Source organism: Aotus nancymaae, unplaced genomic scaffold (assembly GCF_030222135.1).
Source record: "Aotus nancymaae isolate 86718 unplaced genomic scaffold, 86718_ANA_hifiasm-v0.15.2.pri h1tg000021l, whole genome shotgun sequence".
Taxonomy (NCBI): Eukaryota; Metazoa; Chordata; class Mammalia; order Primates; family Aotidae; genus Aotus; species Aotus nancymaae.
Genome location: NW_026988433.1, coordinates 10,285,722 through 10,309,961, shown reverse-complemented (window position 1 = coordinate 10,309,961; position 24,240 = coordinate 10,285,722). Strand labels below are relative to the sequence as shown.

General features: G+C 44.2%; 1 protein-coding gene and 1 pseudogene across 1 annotated transcript in view; both read left to right on the top strand.

The window, feature by feature from the left end:
* CCDC62 (coiled-coil domain containing 62) overlaps positions 1 to 24,240 on the top strand; it is a 60,635-nt gene that overhangs the window by 2,581 nt on the left and 33,814 nt on the right. The window contains exons 2-6 of the mRNA XM_064379494.1: positions 2,023 to 2,215; positions 6,163 to 6,329; positions 12,032 to 12,133; positions 18,670 to 18,841; positions 20,512 to 20,613. Coding sequence (XP_064235564.1) covers positions 2,023 to 2,215; positions 6,163 to 6,329; positions 12,032 to 12,133; positions 18,670 to 18,841; positions 20,512 to 20,613 — 736 coding nt within the window. The remainder of the gene's footprint in view (positions 1 to 2,022; positions 2,216 to 6,162; positions 6,330 to 12,031; positions 12,134 to 18,669; positions 18,842 to 20,511; positions 20,614 to 24,240) is intronic.
* Positions 14,869 to 18,467, top strand: LOC135276218 (large ribosomal subunit protein uL30-like; annotated as a pseudogene).

The following is a 24,240-nucleotide window of genomic DNA, read 5'->3' as shown; positions in this document are numbered from 1 at the left end:
TCTAAAAATAAAAAAAAAAAAAAAATTAAATAAAAATAAATAAATAAAAAGTGACACACCCAGTAGGGTCCAAATCTGTGTTTTGCCAGGCGCGGTGGCTCACGCCTGTAATCCCAGCACTTTGGTAGGCCAAGGCGGGTGGATCACGAGGTCAAGAGATCGAGACCATCCTGGTCAACATGGTGAAACCCTGTCTCTACTAAAAATACAAAAAATTAGCTGGGCATGGTGGCGTGTGCCTGAAATCCCAGCTACTCAAGAGGCTGAGGCAGGAGAATTGCCTGAACCCAGGAGGCGGAGGTTGCAGTGAGCCGAGATCGCGCCATTGCACTCCAGCCTGGGTAACAAGAGTGAAACTCCGTCTCAAAAAAAAAAAAAAGAAAGAAAAGGAAATTGAAGCAGCTGTAGCAAAATCTTGATAATGGTAGAACCTAGGTGCTGAGTATATGGGAGTTTATTGCACTATTGTCATTGGGTACATGTGAAAAATTTACTCACAGAATTTGGCTTTTAATTGGGTATGTTATATTTGGACAATTTACAATATTAAATTGTCCTTGATTGATTGAGTATATATAGATGCCTTAGATGTTGTAGTTGTCATAAATATTGAACACTATAGTTTTCTTTTTATAGACTAAAATTCCTTTTTTGTTTTGTTTTGTTTTGAGACGTAGTCTCGCTCTGTCGCCTAGGCTGGAGTGCCAGTGGCGTGATCTCAGCTTACTGCAGCCTCTGCCTCCTGGGTTCAAGCAATTGTCCTGCTTCAGCCACCTGAGTGGCTGGGACTACAGGCGTATGCCACCATGCCCGGCTAATTTTTGTATTTTTAGTAGAGATGGGGTTTCACCATGTGGTCCACGATGGTCTCAATCTTGTGACCTCGTGATCTGCCTGCCTCGGATTCCCAAAGTGCTAGGATTACAGGCGTGAGACACCGTACCCGGCTTAAAATTCCTGTTCTTTAGTAAGAATCATTTACATTTGCACAGTAACTATTTCATGGTTTTTGTTTGTTTGGTTTTTTTTTTTTTTGAGATGGAGTTTCGCTCTTGTTACCTAGGTTGGAGTACAGTGGCACTATCTCAGCTCGCTGCAACCTCCACCTCCTGGGTTCAAGCAATTCTCCTTCCTCAGCCTCCCAAGTAGCTGGGATTACAGGTATGTGCCACCACACTGAACTAATTTTTGTATTTTTAGTAGAGATGGGGTTCCACCATGTTGGCCAGGCTGGTCTCAAACTCCTGACCTCAGGTGATCCGCCCACCTTGACCTCCCAAAGTGCTGAGATTACAGGCGTGAGCCACTGCACCTGGCCACTATTTCACATTTATCTGTACTTGGTTACTCTAATTGCTGGGGCAAGGTGGGGGATAATGTTACCGATTGGCAGAGAAAAGCATTTTTGGCAAAGGGTGAAAAAGTGCAGAAATAGGTTTATTTGCTTACCCAGTGGGTTTTAGAAGCAGTCCCACTTTTTAGGCATGGTATGTGTGGCATGACAGAAAATTGTAGTGAGGTAGAGTGCATGGTAGGTCTTAATTTGAGCATGTTTTAAGTATACATAATCTTTTGATGCCATGTTATTAACTTAAAACTTAATTGAGGCCGGGCGTGGTGGCTCATGCCTGTAATCCCAGCACTTTGGGAGGCTGAAGCGGGCGGATTATGAGGTCAAGAGATCGAGACCATCCTGGCCAACATGGTGAAACCCCGTCTCTACTAAAAAAGACAAAAATTAGCTGGGCGTGGTGGTGCACGCCTGTAGTCCCAGCTACTCAGGAGACTGAGGCAGGAGAATTGCTTGAACCCAGGAGGCGAAGGTTGCAGTGAGCCGAGATCGCGCCACTGCACTCCAGCCTGGCACCTGGCGACGGAACTAGACTCTGTCTCAAAAAAAAAACTTAATTGAACTACTTAGAATTGGCAGCAAAAGAAGATATACTTATTTGGAAAATGGACTTTGGCTGATTTGTTATTGATTTCATTCTATTTTGACGTGAAACCGCTTTCTATGTTTAGAACATTGGGTCAGAAGTTGAGATTTCCACTATTGAGAAACAACGGAAGGAGCTGCAGTTGCTCATTGGAGAGCTGAAAGATCGAGATAAAGAGCTCAATGATATGGTTGCAGTGCACCAGCAACAGCTTCTTTCATGGGAAGAGGATCGGCAGAAAGTGTTGACGTTGGAAGAACGTTGCAGCAAATTGGAAGGTCAGAAATACATTCAGTGACAGCAGTTACGCACTTCTGTGTGCTAACATGTCGAGGGGCTCATGGGGAAGACAGAGGAAGTAAAGACTGCAATTCCTGCTGTCCCCAAGTTTAGTCTCAGGAGAGACAGGAGGACTTTATGAACAGCCACAATGGGACAGACACGCACAAGCAAAGTAGGGCAAGCAAAGTATTCCAGTATAAAAAGGGGGCTGGACAGAGCTCCAGTTAACATGGGGTGAGCGCCAAGGATGAATCTGAAGTTTTGAGCAATAGGAGGGAAGATGCCATATGACTAGCCATTTCTCTAGAACTAAACTGAAAGATTTTGAGCTTTTGTTACTGAATTTGATCTTAAGTTCCTAAAATGATCTTTTTTTTTTTTTTTTGAGACAGAGTTTTGCTCTTGTTGCCCAGGCTGGAGTGACATTGGCTTGATCTTGGCTCACTGCAGCCTCAGCCTCCCCAGGTTCAAGCAATTCTCCTGCCTCAGCCTCCTGAGTAGCTGGAATTACAGGCATATGCCACCATGCCCAGCTAATTTTGTATTTTTAGTAGAGACGGGGTTTCTCCATGTTGGTCAGGCTGGTCTTGAACTCTCGATCTCAGTTGATCCCCACCCCCCCAGCCTCCCAAAGTGCTGTGATTACAGACATGAGCCACCAAAAATGGTCATCTTTTAAAATTATAGCTGTCTGGCCAGGCATGGTGGCTCACACCTGTAATTCCAGCACTTTGGAAGGCCGAGGCAGGCAGATCGCTTGAGCTCAGGAGTTCTAGACCAGCCTAGCCAACGTGGTGAAACCCCATTTCTACTAAAAATACAAAAAATTAGGTGGACGTGGTGGTGCAGGCCTGCAATCTCAGCTACTCGGGAGGCAGAGGCACGAGAATCGGTTGAACCCAGGAGGTGGAGGTTGCAGTGAGCCATGATTGCGCTACTGCACTCCAGCCTGAGGGACAGAGCGAGCCTTGCCTCAAAAAAAAAAAAAAAAATTATAGCTGTCTCAAAACTGGTTGCAAAAGTTTATTTGATACCATAATTTAATTCTGTCATTCCTTTAGTGCCGCCCTAAATCTGAATGTTCCATTGACTCTAGATTGTTAATAGAATGCATTAGAGGAAAAAAAAAACTAGATCTGTGTAGGAAAGAAAGATTACCTTGTATACACCGCTAACTACAATCACCGTGTCTTTTAAAAGAAAAAAAAAAAAAGAAAGATAATCTTGTAGCACATTTCTTTTTACTTAACATTACTCAAAGGACTCTGTTAATGTGACAATCCAAATTTGTCATTTTTCGTGGGGCTCAGTGGCTCACACCTGTAATCCCAGCACTTTGGGAGGCTGAGGCGGGCAGATCATTTGAGGTCAGGAGTTCGATACCAGCCTGGTCAACATAGTGTACCTTGTCTCTACTAAAAACACAAACATTAGCTGGGCATGGTGGTGCACGCCTGTAGTCCCAGCTACTCAGGAAGCTGAGGCAGGAGAATTGCTTGAACCTGGGAGGTGGAGGTTGCAATCATGCCGCTGCTCTCCAGCCTGGGTGACAGCAAGACTCTGTGTCAAAAAAAAACAACCCCACCCAAAAAAAAACCACCCAAACGTATGATTTTTTTCATTTCTTTGATGACCATCTTATTTTACTCTGACCACACCCACACACATACATACACACAGTGTTTAAAATGGTTGCTCATTAAATGCAGTATAACATCTTATAGCTCTTACATAAACATGTTAAAGAACAAAGATAAAACATATGACATATATAACCCACATTATATGTAGCCATCAGTATCTGGTTTTAAAATGAACAAGATTTGAATAGGCACCTCATGGAAAGAGGAAAATTGAATAGCCAACAAATATATAAAATGTTCCCATTCTCATTAGTAATCAGGGAAATGCAAATGAAAACCAGATTGAGATACTATTTTACCTTTACCAGCCTGGCAGAAATTATTGGGTGCTGGTAAAGTGTGGCGCCAAGGGAAGGCTGAGACGCTGCTGGTGGGAGTCAGTTGTCACTGCTAGTGTGCAAAATCATTTGACCGTATCTAGTGAAGCTGAAGATGTGCATATCCTACAGCCCAGCAAATCCACTTCTAGGAATATTCTCACCCTTTAATAGACACATGAGTCACCTAAGGGTCTTGTTAAAATGAAGATTCTGATACAATAGGTCTGGAGCCCCAGGCGATGAATTTCTAACAGACATCCCAGGCGATGCTATCGCCGCCTTGGTCCAGGGACCATATTTGGAGAAGCAAGGCTCTCGAGAAACTCTTGCAAATATGCACCAAGGGATATGTGTAAAAAAGACCAGGTGCAGTGGCTCAGCCTGTAATCCTAGCACTTTGGGAAGCCAAGGTGGGCAGATGGCCTGAGGTCAGGGGTTTGAGACCAGCCTGGTCAAAATGGAGAAACCCTGTCTCTACTAAAAATACAAAAATTAGCCAGTCATGGTGGCTCATGCCTGTAATCCCAGCTACTTAGAAGGCTAAGGCAGGAGAATCGCTTCAACCCAGGAGGCGGAGGTTGCAGTGAGCCAAGATCGTGCCCCAGCCTGGGCAACAGAGCGAGACTCTTTCTAAAAAAAGAAAAAAAAGATGCATGTAAAAGAATATTCAGAGCAGCATTGTTTATCATAGCTGCAAAGTGGAAATAACCCAAATCACCATCAGTAGTAGAAATAAGCTTTGGTGTAATCAGTGAGTGGAATATTAGGTAGCAATGTTAGTGCACAAACACAAGTTATACACAACTGAGTGAATCTCAAAATCATAAGCAAAAGAAGTGAACAGAAGAATTCACAGAATATTATTCCTTTTTTTTTTGAGACAGAGTTTTGCTCTTGTTGCCCAGGCTGGAGTGCAATGGCACGATCTCAGCTTACTGCAACCTTCGCCTCCTGGGTTCAAGCGATTTTTCTGCCTCAGCTCCCCAAGTAGCTAGAATTATAGGCATGAGCCACCACGCCCAGCTAATTTTTGTATTTTTAGTAGAGACAGCGTTTCACTATATTGGCCAGGCTGGTCTCGAACTCCTGACCTTGTGATCCACCTGCCTCGACCTCCCAAAGTGCTGGGATTACAGGTGGGTGCCACCACACCTGGCCATTATTCCATTTTATTATGGTTCAAATTAAACTATAATTTTTAGGGATGTGGTCACTGGTAACACTATAATGAAAAACTAGGAAGTGATTACTCTAAGATCAGGGTCATAGTTGGGAAAGTGGAAATTGGAGATTGTGTTCAGGAAGTGACCTCCAGGGGCTTCTAGTTGCTCTCAGCTCTGTTTCTTGATTAGGTATGGTATTGTGCATTTCATAATGAAAGGTTTTAAAAGAAAATTGCCTTTTAAAAAATTCTTCAGTGCACGTTTCCTTTTTTTTTTTTTTTTTTTTCTTTTTTAGCCAGAGTCTCCCTCTGTTGCCCAGGCTGGAGTGCAGAGGCTCGATCTTGGCTCATTCCAACGTCCGCCTCCCGGGTTCAAGCAATTCTCCTGCCTCAGCCTCCCAGGTATCTGGGACTACAGGCGTGTACCATCACACCCAGCTAATTTTTGTATTTTTAGTAGAGACAGAGTTTCACCATGTTGGTCAGGATGGTCTCGATCTCTTGACCTCGTGATCCACCCGCCTCGGCCTCCCAAAGTGCTGGGATTACAGGCGTGAGCCACCGTGCCCGGCCCGTACTTTTACTTTTTAACCACTGATTTTGAAAATAATGCATTTTGGGGGAACTCCTCTTTCGGCTTTGGAGCCCCCCCCCCGCCCACCGCACCTGTCTCTGTAGGGAGGAGGCTCTTCCTTCTGCCTTCTCTTCTTTCTTGCTTATTAAACATTCTGCTCCTTAAAACCAAAAATTAAATAAATAATAAGAATACATTTTAAGCTGAAGGTCTGACTACAGATTATTGATGAAATTTCCCTCAGGTGAACTACATAAAAGAACTGAAATAATCAGGTCACTTACGAAGAAGGTAAAAACCCTTGAATCCAACCAAATGGAACGCCAAACAGCTCTCCAAAAGACCCAGCTACAGCTTCAGGAAATGGCTCAAAAGGCAACACATTCTTCTCTTCTCTCTGAAGACCTTGAGGTTAGGTTTATTTTTTGATAAGCTTCACTAGTGCAAATTCCCTTTGTGTTTCAGTTATTGAAAAATTAGATTTAAATGTTTCATTAAAAATGCATGTGAGTCACTTTTCATTTAATGTGAAGAATAAAAGAATTAAAGAAAATTGAATTTAAAAAAAGAAAAAAAAATGCATGTGAGGCCAGGCACGGTGGCTCGGTAGCTCACACCTGTAATGCCAGCTCTTTGTTTGGGAGGCTGAGGTGGGAAGATTGCTTAAGCCCAGGAATTCAAGAGCAGGCTGGGCAAGATGGCAAATGCCCATCTCTATAAAAAAAAGAAATACAAGGCCGGGCATGGTGGCTCACCCCTGAAATCCCAACACTTTGAGAGACCGAGGTGGGTAAATTACGAGGCCAGGAGTTCAAGACCAGCCTGGCCAATATGGTGAAACCTCGTCTCTACTAAAAATACAAAAAAAAAAAAAAAAATTAGCCAGTGTGATGGCAGGTGCCTGTAATCCCAGCTACTCGGGATGTGAGGCAAGAGAATCACTTGAACCCAGGAGGCAGAGGTTGCAGTGAGCCGAGATCGTGCCACTGCACTCCAGCCCAGGTGACAAAATGAGATTCCATCTAAAAAAAAAAAAAAAAAGACATAAAAAATGAGCCAGGTGTGGTGGTGCACTGCTGTGGTCCCAGCTATTTGGGAGGCTGAGGTGGGAGGATTACTTGAGCCCCGGAGGTCAAGGCTGCAGTGAACTGTGATTGTGCCACTACATCCCAGCCTGGGTGACCAAAAAAAAAAAAAAAAGAAAGAAAGAAAGAGGGCTGGGCGCCATGGCTCACGCCTCTAATCCCAGCACTTTGGGGGTCCGAGGCGGGTGGATCACGAGGTCAAGAGATCGAGACCATCCTGGTCAACATGGTGAAACCCCGTCTCTACTAAAAATACAAAAAATTAGCTGGGCATGGTGGCGTGTGCCTGTAATCCCAGCTACTCAGGAGGCTGAGGCAGGAGAATTACCTGAACCCAGGAGGCAGAGGTTGCGGTGAGCCGAGATCGCGCCATTGCACTCCAGCCTGGGTAACAAGAGCGAAACTCTGTCTCAAAAGAAAGAAAGAAAGAAAACATATGTAAGCAAGTCACAGTGGTGTGCACCTGTAGTCTCAGCCACTGAGGAGGCTGAGGCAGAAAGATCGCTTGGGCCCAGGAGTTCAAGTCCAGCCTGGGCAACACAGTGAGACCTCATCTCAATAAAAAACAACGACAAACAACCAACGCAAAAACGCATATGTGTGTGTATGAAGGTATCTATACTCATCCACCCCTCGTAGTTTTGTGTTTATTCTATGGTTTTGGTTAGGTGCACAGCACTATCCTGTCTTAGAGGCTGAGCTTCAGTACAACCCTTTTAAATTGTTAGACCATTTGGTTTAGTAGCATCTACCATTTAATCAACAATGTGTTATTTTAGAAAGCTTTCCTCAAAGATGAGATGGGTGCTGTCATCAAGTTTTGGTGCTTTACTGATGTTTTCTAAATTATCGTGTCTTTCTTTTTTCTTCTTAGTAGAGACAGGGTTTCACCATGTTAGTCAGACTGGTCTCAAACTCCTGACCTCATGGTCCACCTGCCTTGACCTTCCAAAGTGCTGGGATTACAGGCCAGGTGTGAGCCACCCCACTAGGCCTTTTTTTTTTTTTTTTTTAGATGGAGTTTTGCTCTGTTGCCCAGGTTGGAATGCAATGGTGTGATTTTGGCTCACCACAACCTCTGCCTCCCAGGTTCAAGCAATTCTCCTGCCTCAGCCTCCTGAGTAGCTGAGATTACAGGCATGTGCCACTACACCCAACTAATTTTGTATTTTAGTAGAAATGGGGTTTCTCCTTGTCGGTCAGGCTGGTTTTGAACTTTTGACCTTAAGTGAAATGCCTGCCTTGGCCTCCCAAAGTGCTGGAATTTCAGGCGTGAGCCACTGCACCCGGCCAATTATTGTGTCTTATCTCATAACATTAGTGGCATATTGGGAATAAAACCTGTAAGACTGATTTTTTGAGCCTGGCGTGGTTGCTCATGCATGTAATCCCAGCACTTTGGGAGGCCAAGGTGGGCGGATCACTTGAGGTTCCAAGTTTGAGATCAGCTTGGCCAACATGGTGAAACCCCATCTCTACTAAAAATTCAAAAATTAACCAGGTGTGGTGGCGTGCACCTGTAGTCCCAGCTACTCAGGAGGCTGAGGTAGGAGAGTCACTTGAACCTGAGAGGCAGAGGTTACAGTGAGCCAAGATCACACCACTCCACTCTAGCCTGGATGACAGAGCCAGACTCTGTCTCCAAAAAAAAAAAAAGATGAATTTTTTCGGTTTTCGCTTCTAACTAGTCAGTCATCAGATATTTTTTGAGTTCATGCTTTATAAGAGACACAGAAAGCCAGCTTGTTTTTTTGTTACATCCTTCATTTTCTTATTTCTTAATGATATTTAGTATAGGTCTTGGTGATATAATGAGTCTTAATTCAAAATAGTATAGATTTTTATTTTATGGTTTTTAAAGAATACTATTCTAGATAGTTTCCAGCTACAAAATAAGTAAAAACTATTCTAGAATATGTACTGATACGTTGGCTGAAAAAGTGGAAGAGATCTTTTTTAATTAATAAACTTTATTTATTTAGAGCATTTGTTTGTTTGTTTGTTTGTTTGTTTGTTTTGAGATGGAGTCTTGCTCTGTTGCCTAGGCTAGAGTGCAGAGGTGTGATCTTGGCTCACCGCAACCTCCGCCTCCCAGGTTCAAGCAATTCTCCTGCCTCAGCCTCCTGAGTAGCTGGGATTACAGGTGCCTGCTACTGCGCCTGGCTAATTTTTTTTTTTTTTTTTGAGATGGAGTCTTGCTGTGTTGCCTAGGCTCGAGTGCAGTGGCACAATCTCGGCTCACTGCAACCTCTGCCTCCCAAGTTCAAATGATTCTCCTGCGTCAGCCTCCTGAGTAGCTAGGACTACAGGCACCCATCACCATGCGCAGCTAATTTTTTGAATTTTTAGTAGAGACGGGGTTTCACTGTATTAGCTAGGATGGTCTCGATCTCCTGACCTCGTGATCCACCCGCCTCGGCCTCCCAAAGTGCTGGGATTACAGGCGTGAGCCACCACGCCCAGCCTAATTTTTTGTATTTTTAGGAGAGACAGGATTTCATTGTCTTGGCCAGGCTGGTCTTGAACTCCTGACCTTGTGATCCACCCGCCTCGGCCTCCCAAAGTGCTGGAATTACAGGCGTGAGCCACCTCGCCTGGCCTACTTAGAGCATTTTTAGGCTCACAGCAAAATCGAGCAGAAAGTAGAGAGAGTTCTCATACACGCCCCGTATCCACATGCACACAACCTTTCCCATTATCGACCTCCACACCAGGGTGGTACATTTCTTGTAACTGGTGAATCTTCACAGATACATTATTGTCAGCTAAAGGTTACAGTTAACATTAGGGGTCACTCCCTCTGTTTATATTCTATGGGGTTTTGACAAATGTGTAATGACATGTTATCCTCTACAGAATAGTTTCACTGTCTTAAAAACCCTCTGTGATCTGCCCTTCAGCCCTTCCTCCCCCTCACCCCTGGTCACACGAATCTTTTTACCGCCTCCATAGTTTTGCCTTTTCCACAGTGTCATATACTTGGAATCCTGTAGTATATAGCCTTTTCAGATTGCCTTTTTCACTTAGTAATATGCATTTAAATTTCCTCCTGAAGGTATCTTTTTAAAAGTCTGCTTAGGCTGGTGCAGTGGCTGACGCCTGTAGTCCCAGCACTTTGGGAGGCCAAGGTGGGAGGATCACTTAAGGCCAAGAGTTTAAGACCAGCCTGGGCAACATAGTGAGACCCTGACTCTACAAAAATACAAACATAAATATTAACTGGGCATAGTGGTGAGCACCTGTAGTCCTAGTTACTTGAGATGCTGAGGTGGGAGGATCACTTAAGCCCAGGAGTTCAAGGTTACAATGAGCTGTGACTGCACCACAGAACTCCAGTCTGGGTGACAGAGTGAGATCCTGTCTCTTAAAAAAAAAAAAAAAAAAGCTGGGCATAGTGACTCACACCTACAATCCCACACTTCAGGAGGCCAAAGCGGGCAGATCACCTGAGGTTGGGAGTTGGAGACCAGCCTGACCAACATAAAGAATCCCCATCTCTACTAAAAATACAAAATTAGCTGGGCACGGTGGCACATGCCTGTAATCCCAGCCACTCGGGAAGCTGAGGCAGGAGAATCACTTGAACCCGGAGCAGGAGGTTGCAGCGAGCCGAGATCACACCATTGCACTTCAGCCTGAGCAATAAAAGCAAAATCTCTTTTTATTTATTTATTTTAAAGATGGGGTTTCACCATATTGGTCAGGCTGGTCTCGAACTCCTGACCTCAGGTGATCCACCCACCTCAGCCTCCCAAAGTGCTGGGATTACAGGCATGAGCCACCGCGCCCGGCCGCAAAACTCCATCTCATGAAAAAAAGAAAAGAAAAGAAAAGACTGAGCGCAATGGCTCATGCCTGTAATCCCAGCACTTTGGGAAGTCGAAGCAGGCAGATCACCTGAGGTCAAGAGTTCAAGACCAACCTGGCCAACATGATGAAAACCTTTCTCTACTAAAAATACAAATATTAGCCTGGCGTGGTGGCGTGTGCCTGTAATCCCAACTACTCAGGAGGCTGAGGCAGAAGAATCACTTGAACCCAGCAGATGGAGGTTGCAGTGAGCAGAGATCATTGTGCCACTGCACTCCAGCCTTGGGCGACAAAGACTCCATCACAAAAAAAGAAAAGGCTAATTGTTATTTTTCTCAACTAGTACAGACGTTGTATACACAATAATTACATCAGATATAGCACCATGTTTTTTAAAATAACTAATGAGTAGGAATACCCCAGTATGAAGTTCTTTCAACAAAGAATATTTTTAAAATATTAGAATTCACTAATGCTATGCTACTTTATCTCAGCAAAGGAAATTTCTTACTAATACAGTTCTCATACATTCTCATTCATTCATTTTCCTTTTTTTTTTTTTTTTTTTGAGACAGTCTCACTTTGTCGCCCAGGCTGGAGTGCAGTGGTGCTCTCTTGGCTTGCTGCAACTTCCACCTCCCTAGTTCAGGAAATTCTTCAGCCTCAGCCTCCCAAGTAGCTGGGATTACAGGCACCCGCCACCACTCCTTGCTAATTTTTAAAAATTTTTTAGTAGAGACAGGGTTTCACCATATTGGCCAGACTGGTCTAGAACTCCTGACCTCAGGCAATCCACCCACCTCAGCCTCCCAAAGTGCTGGGATTACAGGCGTGAGCTACTGCACCTGGCCATTCATTCATTTTCTTCCCTCTTCTCAACCTGAAATTACACATAAAAGATGTTAGGAAATAGACATGTTTACAGGCATCACCAACATAATTCAGTAGGGCAAATACAAGTACTGAGAGGATGGTAGAATTAATAGAGAAATATATATTTGTATTCCTTTGTGTGATGATTGCTTTCTTAGCCCACTTTATTACTAAAACAGTGGGCTTTATTACTTAGCCCACTTTTTTACTAACTCTTTTGTGTTACTAAAAAGAATTAAACAGGGAAAAAAACAAAATAGAGAAATAAGCACAGATTGTGGCTAGCAAGCGTAGTGAAAGCTTCAAAAGGATTCAAGTAGTGTCATCTGTGTTGTTTTCTTGTAGGCTAGAAACAAAAGTCTCAGCAACACGTTGGTGGAACTTTCTGCTCAGGTAGGACAGTTACAAGCTCGAGAACAAGCTCTCACGACAATGATAAAGCTAAAGGTAATCAAAAATAAGAATTCCTCCATTTGCCAGAGCGCTTGGTAGTTTATGTTCATACTCAGTATCTTACCTAAGTCCCTAGCACCCCAGAAATGGGAAGCTACCAGTGTTGCTCTCGTTGGTTTTCTTTGTTTTGTTTTGTTTTGTTTTGAGATGGAGTCTCACACTGTTGCCCAGGCTGGAGTGCAGTGGTGCGATCTCAGCTCACTGCAACCTCCACCTCCTGGGTTCAAGCAATTCTCCTGCCTCAGCCTCCCGAGTAGCTGGGACTACAGGTGTGTGCCACCACGCCCAGCTAAATTTTGGATTTTTAGTAGAGACAGGGTTTCACCATGTTGGCCAGGATGGTCTCGATCTCCTGACCTTGTGATCCACCCACCTCAGCCTCCCAAAGTGCTGGGATTACAGGCATGAGCCATCGCCCCTGGCTGCTCTTGTTTTTTTAAAACACCCATTTAGAAATGAAGGAAACAAGTTTAAAATGATGTTTCCAAGGCATGGAAAAGGAGGCTGCTTCTGGTCTTCTATCTCCAAGGCCCATTTCATGGGCTGGCATATCTGAATTAACTTGTTTTCTCCCTGGGTACCCATTATTAGGTCTCATAGAGTTATTGGCAATTAGATTGTGTGATAATTTGTGTGTGTGTGTGTGTGTGTGTGCGTGTGAGAGAGACAGAGTTTTGCTCTCATTGTCCAGGCTGGAGTGCAATGGCACGATCTTGGCTCACTATAACCTCCGCCTCCTGGGTTCAAGCGATTCTCCTGCCTCAGCCTCCCAAGTAGCTGGGATCACAGGCATATGCCACCATGCCTGGCTAATTTTGTATATTTAATAGAGACGGGGTTACACCATGTTGCCCAGGCTGGTCTCAAACTCCTGACCTCAGGTGATTCCACCTGCCTCAGCCTCCCAAAGTGCTGGGATTATGGGCATGAGCCACTGCGCAAGGCCATTTTTTTTTTTTTTTTTTAGTGGCGAGAAAAACCATTTGCAATCAAGCAGTTGATATAGTCACCAACATGCAATATACAATGATACAGTCTCCTGCTGTAACGTGTCTTTGACAATTCGTATTTAGGGGAACAATGCTGGCATAAAGAAATGCTCACGCTAATAAATATGCGATTTTTCTCAGCACATTGTTTTGAAGTGATTGGGGCAAGTGCTCTTAAAATTAAAGAGAAAATATTAAAATCTACAGTCATGTCTTTAGTCAAGTAGCAGCCGGTTTCGTGACTTCAGCAACCTCTCTGGTTTCCATCACAGCAAACTCTGTGAGTATGACTGACGGTGCTGCCAAGGCAATTCCCCCCTCATTAAAACAGTGGCTGCGTTAGGAAGGCTGTGCTCCTGGAGGCCGGGCGCGGTAGCTCACGCCTGTAATCCCAGCACTTTGGGAGGCTGAGGCAGGTGGATCACTTGAGGTCAGGAGTTGCAGACCAGCCTGGCCAACATGGTGAAACGCCTGTCTCTACTAAAAATACAAAAAAGTTAGCCAGGTGTGGTGGTACTCGCCTGTAATCCCAGCTACTCTGGAGGCTGAGGTGAGAGGATTGCTGGAAGCTAGGAGGTGGAGGTTGCAGTGAGCCGATATTGTGCCACTGCACTCCAGCTTGGACAACAGAGTGAAACTCTGTCTCAAAAAAAAAAAAAGAAGAAGAAGAAGACCAGGCTTATGTCTGTAATCCCAGGACTTTGGGAGTCCAAGGGGGCAGATCATGAGATCAAACAATTGAGACCATCCTGGCTAACATGGTGAAACTAAAAATACAAAAATTAGCTGGGCATGGTGGCACGGACCTGTAGTCCCAACTACTCGGGAGGCTGAGACAGGAGAATCACTTGAACCCCGGAGGTGGAGGTTACAGTGAGCCGAGATCACACCACTGCACTCCAGCCTGGAGAGAGAGCAAGATTCTGTCTCAAAAAAAAAAAAAAAAAAGAAAGCTGTGTTCCTACCTAGAGATTTTATTTGATGAAAACAGTTTCCATTAGAAGCAGATGCCTCCAGGACATCCTTATCAAAGGAGGAAGTAGGAGCCCCAAGTTTAAGGCTGAAAGAGATTGACTGTCATTGGTCTCTCCTGGCGTTAACTGCACTGTGTTCCAGTACTTATCAGGACTTTTATTTTTCGATACTGGCCTGGTCACAAAGTTCCATGAGTTTTTTCATGGCCTGTCCCAACCCGATTATTCTAGAAGTCCTCCTAGTGTGAGATGTGCAGACAACGTGGTTTTTCAGGAGTGCGTTTATGACGCTGTACTGGAAACACTTATACCTCAGCAGGGGGAAAGCCTCTTTCTAAGAGTTATTCCAGGTGAGTGGGGAAGGGTTAGAACTTTTACTTATATTTATGCCTTTAGGTGTTGTTTGAGTTGCTTTTCAAGAAGCAGATACCTTTTTTTGTAACTAAAACCGCCCAACAATGAAGAGATTCTAATGTGGCAGGTTTGGGATGCTGTCGTGGAGTCTGTCGTTTTAACAAGCTGGAAAATGGGGGGGAATTGTGGGCCACTAGACTTCCCTGTAATCCAGAGGATGACTTTCCCATCCAGGGCCCACCAACCCTCTTGTTGCTATTACAGTCTCTTAGGTAATAGAACGGTCTGGCTCTAACTTTCTGAGACAGTAAGGGATAGTGGCTCAGTACATAGCGTGTGAGGCAGCCAGCCAGGTTCAAATGGTGGCTCCACCACTGACGGGAACTAGCCTGTCTGTTGACTCATCTGTCACTTGGCAAGAACAATGGTACCTCCCTCACAGAGTTACTGTAAAGATTGAGTTAGCCTCTTTTTCCGGCTGGAACCATGGAGGGTATAGAAGAGAAGAAGAAGAAGGAGGTTCCAGCTGTGCCAGAAACCCTTAAGAAAAAGCAAAGGAATTTCGCAGCGCTGAAGATCAAGCGCCTGAGAAAGAAGTTTGCCCAAAAGATGCTTCAAAAGGCAAGGAGGAAGCTTATCTATGAAAAAGCAAAGCACAAGGAACATAGGCAGGTGTACAGAACTGAGATTCGAGTGGCGAGGATGGCAAGGAAAGCTGGCAGCTTCTATGTACCTGCAGAACCCAAATCGGCGTTTGTCATCAGTATCAGAGCTATCGATGGTGTGAGTCCAGAGGTCCGAAAGGTGTTGCAGCTTCTTTTTTTTTTTAAGAAGAAAAAAAAAGGAAGAAAGAAAGAAAAAAAAAGAATGAAGAAGAGGAAGAAAATGGAAGAGAAAGAGGGAGAGAGAACAGGAGTTTGCTTTATTGCCCAGGCTAGAATGCAGTCTAAAAATGGGAATTGAAAACCTCTTTTATGCCAATAATTGTGCTTAACAATGGAGACAGGAAGGAATAAGGGAAGAAAATAACAAACAAGCAGCCAACCAATATTTCATTTAAACCTATGAAATACTATGCAATTACTGATGAGTGATTTACTTCCAATTATATAGTCACTTTTGGAATAGGTGTGATATGGTACTGATAAGAATGTGTGTTTTGTGTATTTGAAGTGGAGAGTTCTATAAATGTTTATTAAGTTTACTTGTTCCGGGTCTGAGTTCAAGTCCTGGATATTCTTGTTAATTTTCTGTCTCATTGATCTGTCTAGTATTGACAATGTGATGTTACAGTCTCCCACTATTATTGTGTGTGAGGCTAAGTCTCTTTATAAGTCATTAAGAACTTGTCTTATGTATCTGGGTGCTCCTGTATTGGGTGTGTGTATATTTAGGATCGTTAGTTCTTCTTGTTGCATTGATCCTTTTACCATTATGTAATGTCCTTCTTTGCCTCTTTTGATCTTTGTTGCTTTAAAGTCTATTTTATCAGAGGTGAGAATTGCAACTCCTGCTTTTTATTTATTTTTATTTTTATTTTTTCATTTTTTTTGAGATGGAGTTTCGCTCTTACCCAGGCTGGAGTGCAATGGCGTGATCTCAGCTCACCGCAACCTCCGCCTCCTGGGTTCAGGCGATTCTCCTGCCTCAGCCTCCTGAGTAGCTGGGGTTACAGGCACGCACCACTGTGCCCAGGTAATTTTTTGTATTTTTAGTAGAGATGGGGTTTCACCATGTTGATCAGGATGGTCTCGATCTCTTGACCTCGTGATCCACCCGCCTCGGCCTCCCAAAGTGCTGGGATTACAGGCGTGAGCCACCGTGCCTGGCCCGCTTTTTATTTATTTATTTATTTATTTATTTATTTATTTATTTTTGCTCTCCGTTTGGTTGGTAAATCTTCCTCCGTCCCTTTGTTTTGAGTCTTTGTGTATCGTTGCATGTGAGATGGGTCTGGATACAGCATACTGATGGGTTTTGGCTTTTTATCCAGTTAATAATATATATGAGTTTAATACTGCCATTTGATGCTAGCTGGCTGTTTTGCCCATTAGTTGATGTAAATTCTTCATTATGTTAATGTTCTTTACTTTTTGATAGATTTTTGGAAAGGCTGATACTGGTTGTTCCTTTATATGTGTAGTGCTTCTTTCAGAAGCTCTTGTAAAGCAGGCCTGGTGATGGTGAAATCTCTAAGTACTTGCTTGTTTGCAAAAGATTTTATTTTTCCTTTGCTTGTGAAGCTTAGTTTGGCTGGATATGAAATTCTGGGTTGAAAGTTCTTTTCTTTAAGGATGTTGAATATTGGCCCCCACTCTTTTCTGGCCTGTAGGGTTTCTGCTGAGAGATCTGCTGTACGTCTGATAGGTTTCCCTTTGTGGGTAACCTGACCTTTCTCTCTGGCTGCTCTTAGTATTTTCTCCTTCATTTCAACCCTAATGAATCTGACGATTATGTGCCTTGGGGTTGCTCTTCTTGAGGAATATCTTTGTGGTGTTCTCTGTATTACCTGGAGTTGAATATTGTCCTGTCTTACTAGGTTGGGAAAGTTTTCCTGAATAATCTCCTGAAGAGTATTTTCCAACTTGGATTCATTCTCTTCGTCACATTCAGGTACACCTGTCAAACGTAGATTAGGTCTTTTCACATAGTCCCATACTTCTTGGAGACTTTGCTCATTCCTTTTTATCCTTTTTTCTCTATTCTTGACTTCTCGTTTTATTTCATTAAGTTGGTCTTCGACCTCTGATATTCTTTCTTCTGCTTGATCAATTCAACTGTTAAAACTTGTTCATACTTCGCAAAGTTCTCGTGTTGTGTTTTTCAGCTCCATTAATTCACTTATATTCCTCTCTAAATTGTCTGTTCTCGTTAGGATTTCGTCAAACCTTTTTTCAAAGTTCTTAGTTTCTTTGCATTGGGTTATAACAAGTCCTTTTAATTCACAGAAGTTTCTTATCATCCACCTTCTGAAGCCTACTTCTGTTAATGGAATGCACTCATTCTTCATCAGGCCTTGTTCCGTTGCTGATGAGGAACTGTGATCCCCTGTGGAGGGAGAGGCATTCTGATTTTGGGTATTCTCAGCCTTTTTACACTGGTTTCTTCCCTTCATTGTAAATTTATCCACCTGTCATCTTTGTGATTACTGACTTTCAAATTAGGTCTCTGAGTGGACGTCCAACTTGTTGATTCCCAGCGCCGAAATCTGAGCAATCCACTGCGCCAGCCAAAACAGCGGTGTTAAGATTGATGGTGCTTTTCTGCCCGGGAATCTCTGGTCTAGCTCCCTTCTTGAGTCCATCCTTCAATCAGCTGAATAGGCGACTCTGTCTTCCTGGAGTTCCAAACAACGTCGGCCAAAAGGGGACCCAGTCCCGCTCACTCTGCACCAAAAACTGCCACGCCGGCCACAAGAGTTGCGCTGGCGACCCGTGGGGCTCTTCTGCTGGGAATCTCCTTGTCCGTCAGCAACAAAAATTCGTCTGAAAGTGTGGCGTCCTCTTGTTCTCTGCACTTTCACTGGGAGCTACAATCCTGAGCTGCTAGTGATCAGCCATCTTGGATCTCTCTCCCACAGATCGGTGTTGCAGCTTCTTCACCTTCGTCAGATCCTCAATGGAACGTTTGTGAAGCTCAACAAGGCTTCAGTTAACATGCTGAGGATCGTAGAGCCATATATTGCATGGGGGAACCCAAATCTGAAGTCAGTAAATGAACTAATCTACAAACGTGGTTATGGCAAAATCAAAAAAGAAGCGAATTGCATTGACAGATAACGCTCTGATTGCTCAGTCTCCTGGTAGACATGGCATCGTCTGCATGGAGGATCTGATTCATGAGATCTATACTGTTGGAAAATGCTTCAAAGAAGCAAACAACTTTCTGTGGCCCTCCAAATTATCTTCTTCACAAGGCAGAATAAAGAAAAAGGCCACCCATTTTGTAGAAGGTGGAGATGCTGGCAACAGGGAGGATCAGATCAACAGGTTTATTAGAAGAATGAACTAAGGTGTCTCCCATGATTATTTTTCTAAGCTGATCAGTTAATAAACAGCACCTGCTCTCAATTTAAAAAAACGATTAAGTGAGTTAATATGTGAAAAGTACTTAGAATGGAACCTGGCTCACAATAAGAGCTTAGGTTATCTTTTCTTCTTGGTTAATTGGAATTTAAGAATCTAGGATAACTGTTTTCAAATTTTGTTTTTAGGACAAAGATATTATTGAGGCAGTCAATCACATTTCAGACTGTTCGGGCAAGTTTAAATTGCTAGAGCATGCGCTGCGTGATGCCAAGATGGTGGAGACTTGTATTGTGAAAGAAAAGCAAGATTATAAGCAGAAACTGAAGGCACTTAAGATTGAAGTTAATAAACTAAAAGGTAAGGAAGAGACCTACATTTCAGATACTAATGTATTATCTTGGAAATACATTTCTTTCTTTCTTTTTTTTTGAGACGGAGTCTTGAGCTGTAGCCCAGGCTGGAGTGCAGTGGCACGATCTCAGCTCACTGCAACCTCCGTCTCCCAGGTGTAAGCGATTCCCCTGCCTCAGCCTCCTGAGTAGCTGGGACTACAGGCACGCACCACCATACCTGGCTAATTTTTTGTATTTTCGTAGAGATGAGGTTTCACGATGGACAGGATGGTCTCGATCTCCTGACCTCATGATCTGCCCACCTCGGCCTCCCAAAGTGCTGGGATTACAGGCGTGAGCCGCCACAGCCAGCTGGAAATATATTTCTTCATTTGGGTTCACTTAATCTTATGCTTGAGAATAGATCGATTTCTAGCCTTAGGAATTTTATTTATATAGGCCTTATCCATTTCATTTATTTAGAATTATGCTCCAATTTTTATCTTATAAATAACAGAGTTGGGGAAAACTGCATAATGTATCATATTGTAAAGTAATCCTGCCTTAGCTGAGGTGCTTGTACCATTATCGATTGCTAGTATGTGCTTTGTGGCAGACAACATCAGTATCTCAGTGGCAGACAGTCCTGGCATTTATTAAACCCACGCATCTAGAGGCGAATGGGAGTTGGCTGACTGCAGTTGGCACTGAGCTGCTCATCTGGGCAGTTCTGCCTCACACGTTTCATCTTCTCCTTGCCAGCAGGCTAGCCTGGGCATTTCTTCCCACAGTGAGGGCAGAAACTTCTGATTCTGAAATTATAAATTTTTATTTTTGCCAATTTATTTATTTTTGACAGAACCTCACTCTGTCACCCAGGCTGGAGTGTGGTGGCGCAATCTTGGCTCACCGCAACCTCTGCCTCCCGGATTTAAGCTATTCTTTTGTCTCAGCTTCCCAAGTAGCTGGGATTACAGGCACCCACCACCATGCCCATCTAATTTTTTTATGTTTAGTAGAGACAGGGTTTCACCATCTTGGCCAAGCTGATCTTGAACTCCTGACCTTGTGATCCATCCACCGCAGCCTCCCAAAGTGCTGGGATTACAGGCGTGAGCCACCGCGCCCAGCCTTCTTTTTTCTTTTTTTTTTTTTTTTCACTTTTGAGACAGAATCTCGCTCTTTTGTCCAGGTTGAGTGCAATGATGTGATCTCAGCTTACTGCGACTTCTGCCACCTGGGTTCAAGCAATTTTCCTGCCTCAGCTTCCTGAGTAGCTGGGATTGCACATTTGCGCTACCACACCCAGCTGATTTTTGTATTTTTAGTAGACACGGGGTTTCACCATGTTGGCCAGGCTGGTCTTGAACTCCTGACCACAAGTGGTTTGTCTGCCTTGGCCTTAAGTGCTGAGATTTTGATTTTTAAAAGATTGCTCTGTGTACACTGGGCTGTCACAGGAGAGACAAGGCTGGCACAGGGAGGTCAGCCAGACGAGAGCAAGTGAAGCCTCCAACCAGAGTCCTTGCCAGGGGTGGAGATGTTGGCTATGAAACAGATTTTGTCTGTAGATCCGACAGGACTGTCAGATTAATAGGAAGGGGCCGCGGAGGACATGAGGGTTAGGCATAGTGTGTATTTGAGGAGTGGAAACTAGTATTTAGTTGAGGACTTTCTTTTCCTTCTGTTGTGAAGAGGACCTCAACGAAAAGACGACAGAGAATAATGAGCAACGAGAAGAGATCATTCGCCTCAAGCAAGAGAAAAGTTGCCTGCATGATGAATTGGTTTTTACAGGTGAAACAGATGATTGAATGTATTTGTAACCTAGACTTGGTGTGATGACAGGCTAAAGGAATTATACCTCTCCCCCGACAAAATAACATTTTTTGAGACAGGGTCTTGGTCTGTTGCCCAGGCTGGAGTGCAGTGGTACGATCTCGGCTCACTGCAACTTCTGCCTCCTGGGCTCAAGTGATTCTCCTGCCTCAGCCTCCCTAGTAGCTGGGGTTACTGGCATGAGCCACCATGCCTGGCTAATTTTTGTATTTTTAGTAGAAACGGGGTTTGGCCGTATTGGCTAGGCTGGTCTCAAACTCCTGACCTCAGGTGATCCACCTACCTCGGCCTCCCAGAGTCTTGGGATTACAGGCATGAGCCACTATGCCCAGCTTTTTTTGTCTGCTTGTTTGTTATTTTCTGAGATGGAGTCTCACTGTCACCTAGGCTGAAGTGCAGTGGTGCTATCTCAGCTCACTGCAACCTCCACCTCCCAGGTTCAAGCAATTCTCCTGCCTCAGCCTCCTGAGTAACTGCGCCACCACACCTGGCTAATTTTTGTATCTTTAGTAGGATGGGTTTCACCATGTTGGCCAGGCTGGTCTCGAACTCCTGGCCTTAGATAATCTGCCTGCCTTGGCCTCCCAAAGTGCTTGCATTACAGGTGTGAGCCACCTCGCCCGGCCTTTTTGTTTGTTTTTAACACCCTTCGTGGGATCGATGGGAGGCCAAGCAGCGAGTGTTAATGCTGGCATTCTGTTCCCAGTCACCACTTCCTCTTCTGTAAAACGAGCTACTCTCCCTTCCAGCTTGAGCGTGTGACTCTGCTTCCCACTAAAAACGTAACATAGAGGCACAGATGCTCCTTGATTTACAGGGTTACATTCCGATAAACCCCTCGCAACTAAAAAATGCATTTGATGAAGCCAACCTACCGACCAGCATTGCTCAGCCTAGCCTGCCTTAAACATGCACACAACACTTGCATTAGCCTGCGGTTGAACAAAATCATCTCACACAAAGGCTGTTTTGTAATAATAAATTATTTAATAGCTCATGTAATGTGTTGAATACTGAAAGTGAAAAACAGAATGGTTGTATAGGTGCTGAAAGTATGGGTTTTTTTAATGAATGCATACCTCTAGAAAAACGCGGCCTGAGGTATCAGTAGACCAAAAAGTGTTCGGATGATTTTCCTTTGGAACTTTACCTCTAAGTCAATGACTTTCCTAACGCAAACTACTGAAGGGAAAGCCCAGTACAATCACCTTGGCTGGCAGGGATGTAACAAGCTGTCTATGTCGGTCATTCTCAGTTGGGAGTAGAGAAGGAGGCCTTCACCATTGGAAATCTGAGATACTGGGGGTAGGTAAGGAATATGGCAGGGAATGGAATGCAGTTTTTCTGTAAATTAATGAGAAAAACACATTATTACCTTTAAGAATTTTTTTCCACTGGGTGTGGTGGCTCATGCCTGTAATCCCAGCACTTTGGAAGGCCAAGGAGGGCGGATCACAAGGTCAGGAGATTGAGACCATCCTGGCTAACACAGTGAAACCCCATCTCTACTAAAGATACAAAAAATTAGCCGGGCGTGGTGGCACACACCTGTAGTCTCAGCTACTTGGGAGGCTGAGGCAGGAGAATCGCTTGAACCTGGGAGAGACGGAGGTTTCAGTGAGCTGAGATTGCGCCACTGCATTCCAGCCTGGGTGACAAAGCAAGATGCCATCTCAAAAAATAATAATTTTTTTTTTTCCCCAGAGACAAGATCTCACTCTGTCACCTAGGTTGGAGTGCAGTGGTGTGATCACAGCTCACTGCAGCCTCAAACTCCTAGACTCAAGGAATCCTCCTGCCTTGGCCTCCCAAGTAGCCTGGTTAAATTTATTTATTTTTTTCAGAGAAGGGGTCTCACTATGTTGTCCAGGCTGGTCTCTAACTCCTGGGATCAAGTGATCCTCCTGCCTCAGTCTCCCAAAGTGCTAGGATTACAGGTGTGAGCCACCATGCCCGGCCTAAGAAGTTTTAAGTAAAGTCGAATTCTTAATTTTAATCGCTTGTGATTAAAGATGGGGGAAAAGTGCGGTATTCTGCCACTAGAGGTCACTATTTTCATCATTTAATGATAACCCGTTATGCTACTAAAGATATCGCGTATTTTTACAGTTGCATTCAAACACTCCTTGGATCAGCATTTGTATCCCAGGCACCCTGCTATATGCTCGGAAGCTCACAGGCCCACAGAATTTACTACTGTACAAATGCTGTGCATAAAATGCTATGGGAGGTCAAAGGAAAGAACGAAGCTTAAAGGATATGTTAGTCTCTTTTTGATTAATCACTTTTTACTCATCCACTCTGCTATGTATTACTAAGTAAAATACATGGAATTTGTTAGCTAATATAATAAATCAATTTTGTGAAATATTTTTATTATATCCTAAGCAGGATATGATATTCTTTACCCAGGCTGGAGTGTACTGGTACTGTAATATTGGGGTTCAGAGTGCCCGCAGCACCCCTGAGAGGGCGTTTCTCCGTGTTCTTGGTCTCCTGCCCTCTCAAGAATGAGAGCGGGGACCACGGCGCAGTGCGCAGTAAATGCCAGAAGGAGAGAGAAAGAAACAGTAACTCTCACACTGAGTGAGAGAAGCCAGAAAGATGGAATCCAGGAGAGGAAAGCAGCTTCCACACTGAGTGGAACGGAATAGAGAGAGAGTTTCGGAGGGGAAGACAGGCTTCCACCAAGGGAGCGTTTGTGGAAGGGGATCCAAACATGGAGTCCGAAGGGGTGCGGAAGAAGGGGACTTTTAACCACGGAGGAGCCCCCACCTTCTCTAAGACCCCAGGCCGATGAAAGGAGTTCCTTAGAACTTCCGCTGGAGTGATTGACTCTTAGTTTCTTCCCGTGCCCGAGAAATTCAACATCAACTGTTGTATCTCCTGTATGGAGAGAGATGGGAGGGAGGCATGGCGCTAGGAAGTTCTTGCCCTTAAAACTACGCCCCCAGCTGGGCACGGTGGTGTGTGCCTGTAATCCCGCTACTCAGGAGGCTGAGGCAGGAGAATTGCCTGAACCCGGGAGGCGGAGGTTGCGGTGAGCCGAGATCGCGCCATTGCACTCCAGCCTGGGTAACAAGAGCGAAACTCGGTCTCAAAAAATATAAACCAAAAAACTACGCCCCCTTGTGGACCCGGAAAGAGAACACGTTCCCTCAGTACAATCACGGCTCGCTGCAACCTCGAACTCTTGAGGCTCAAGTGATCTTCCCACCTCAGTCTCCCAAGTAGCTGGGACTACAGGCACATGCCACCACACATGGCTAATTTTTAAGTTTTTTGTACAGATAAGGTTCCACTGTGTTGCCCAGTCTGTTCTGGAACTGCTGGGCTCAGGCGATCCTCCTACCTCGGCCTCCCAAGTGTTGAGATTACAGGCATGAGCCACTGCACCTGGCATCCTAAATTGATTCCTTAAACATCTTCCCAGTTAAAGACAATCTCACACCATTGTCTGAAAACAATTTTTGTATGTTTTATTCTTCATTTTCAAAAGATAGACAATTGATGGATTTGCGTGTTTTAATTATAAAAGTGAATAAAGCCTAAAAAATTATTTCTTTCTTTCTTTATTTTGTAGAG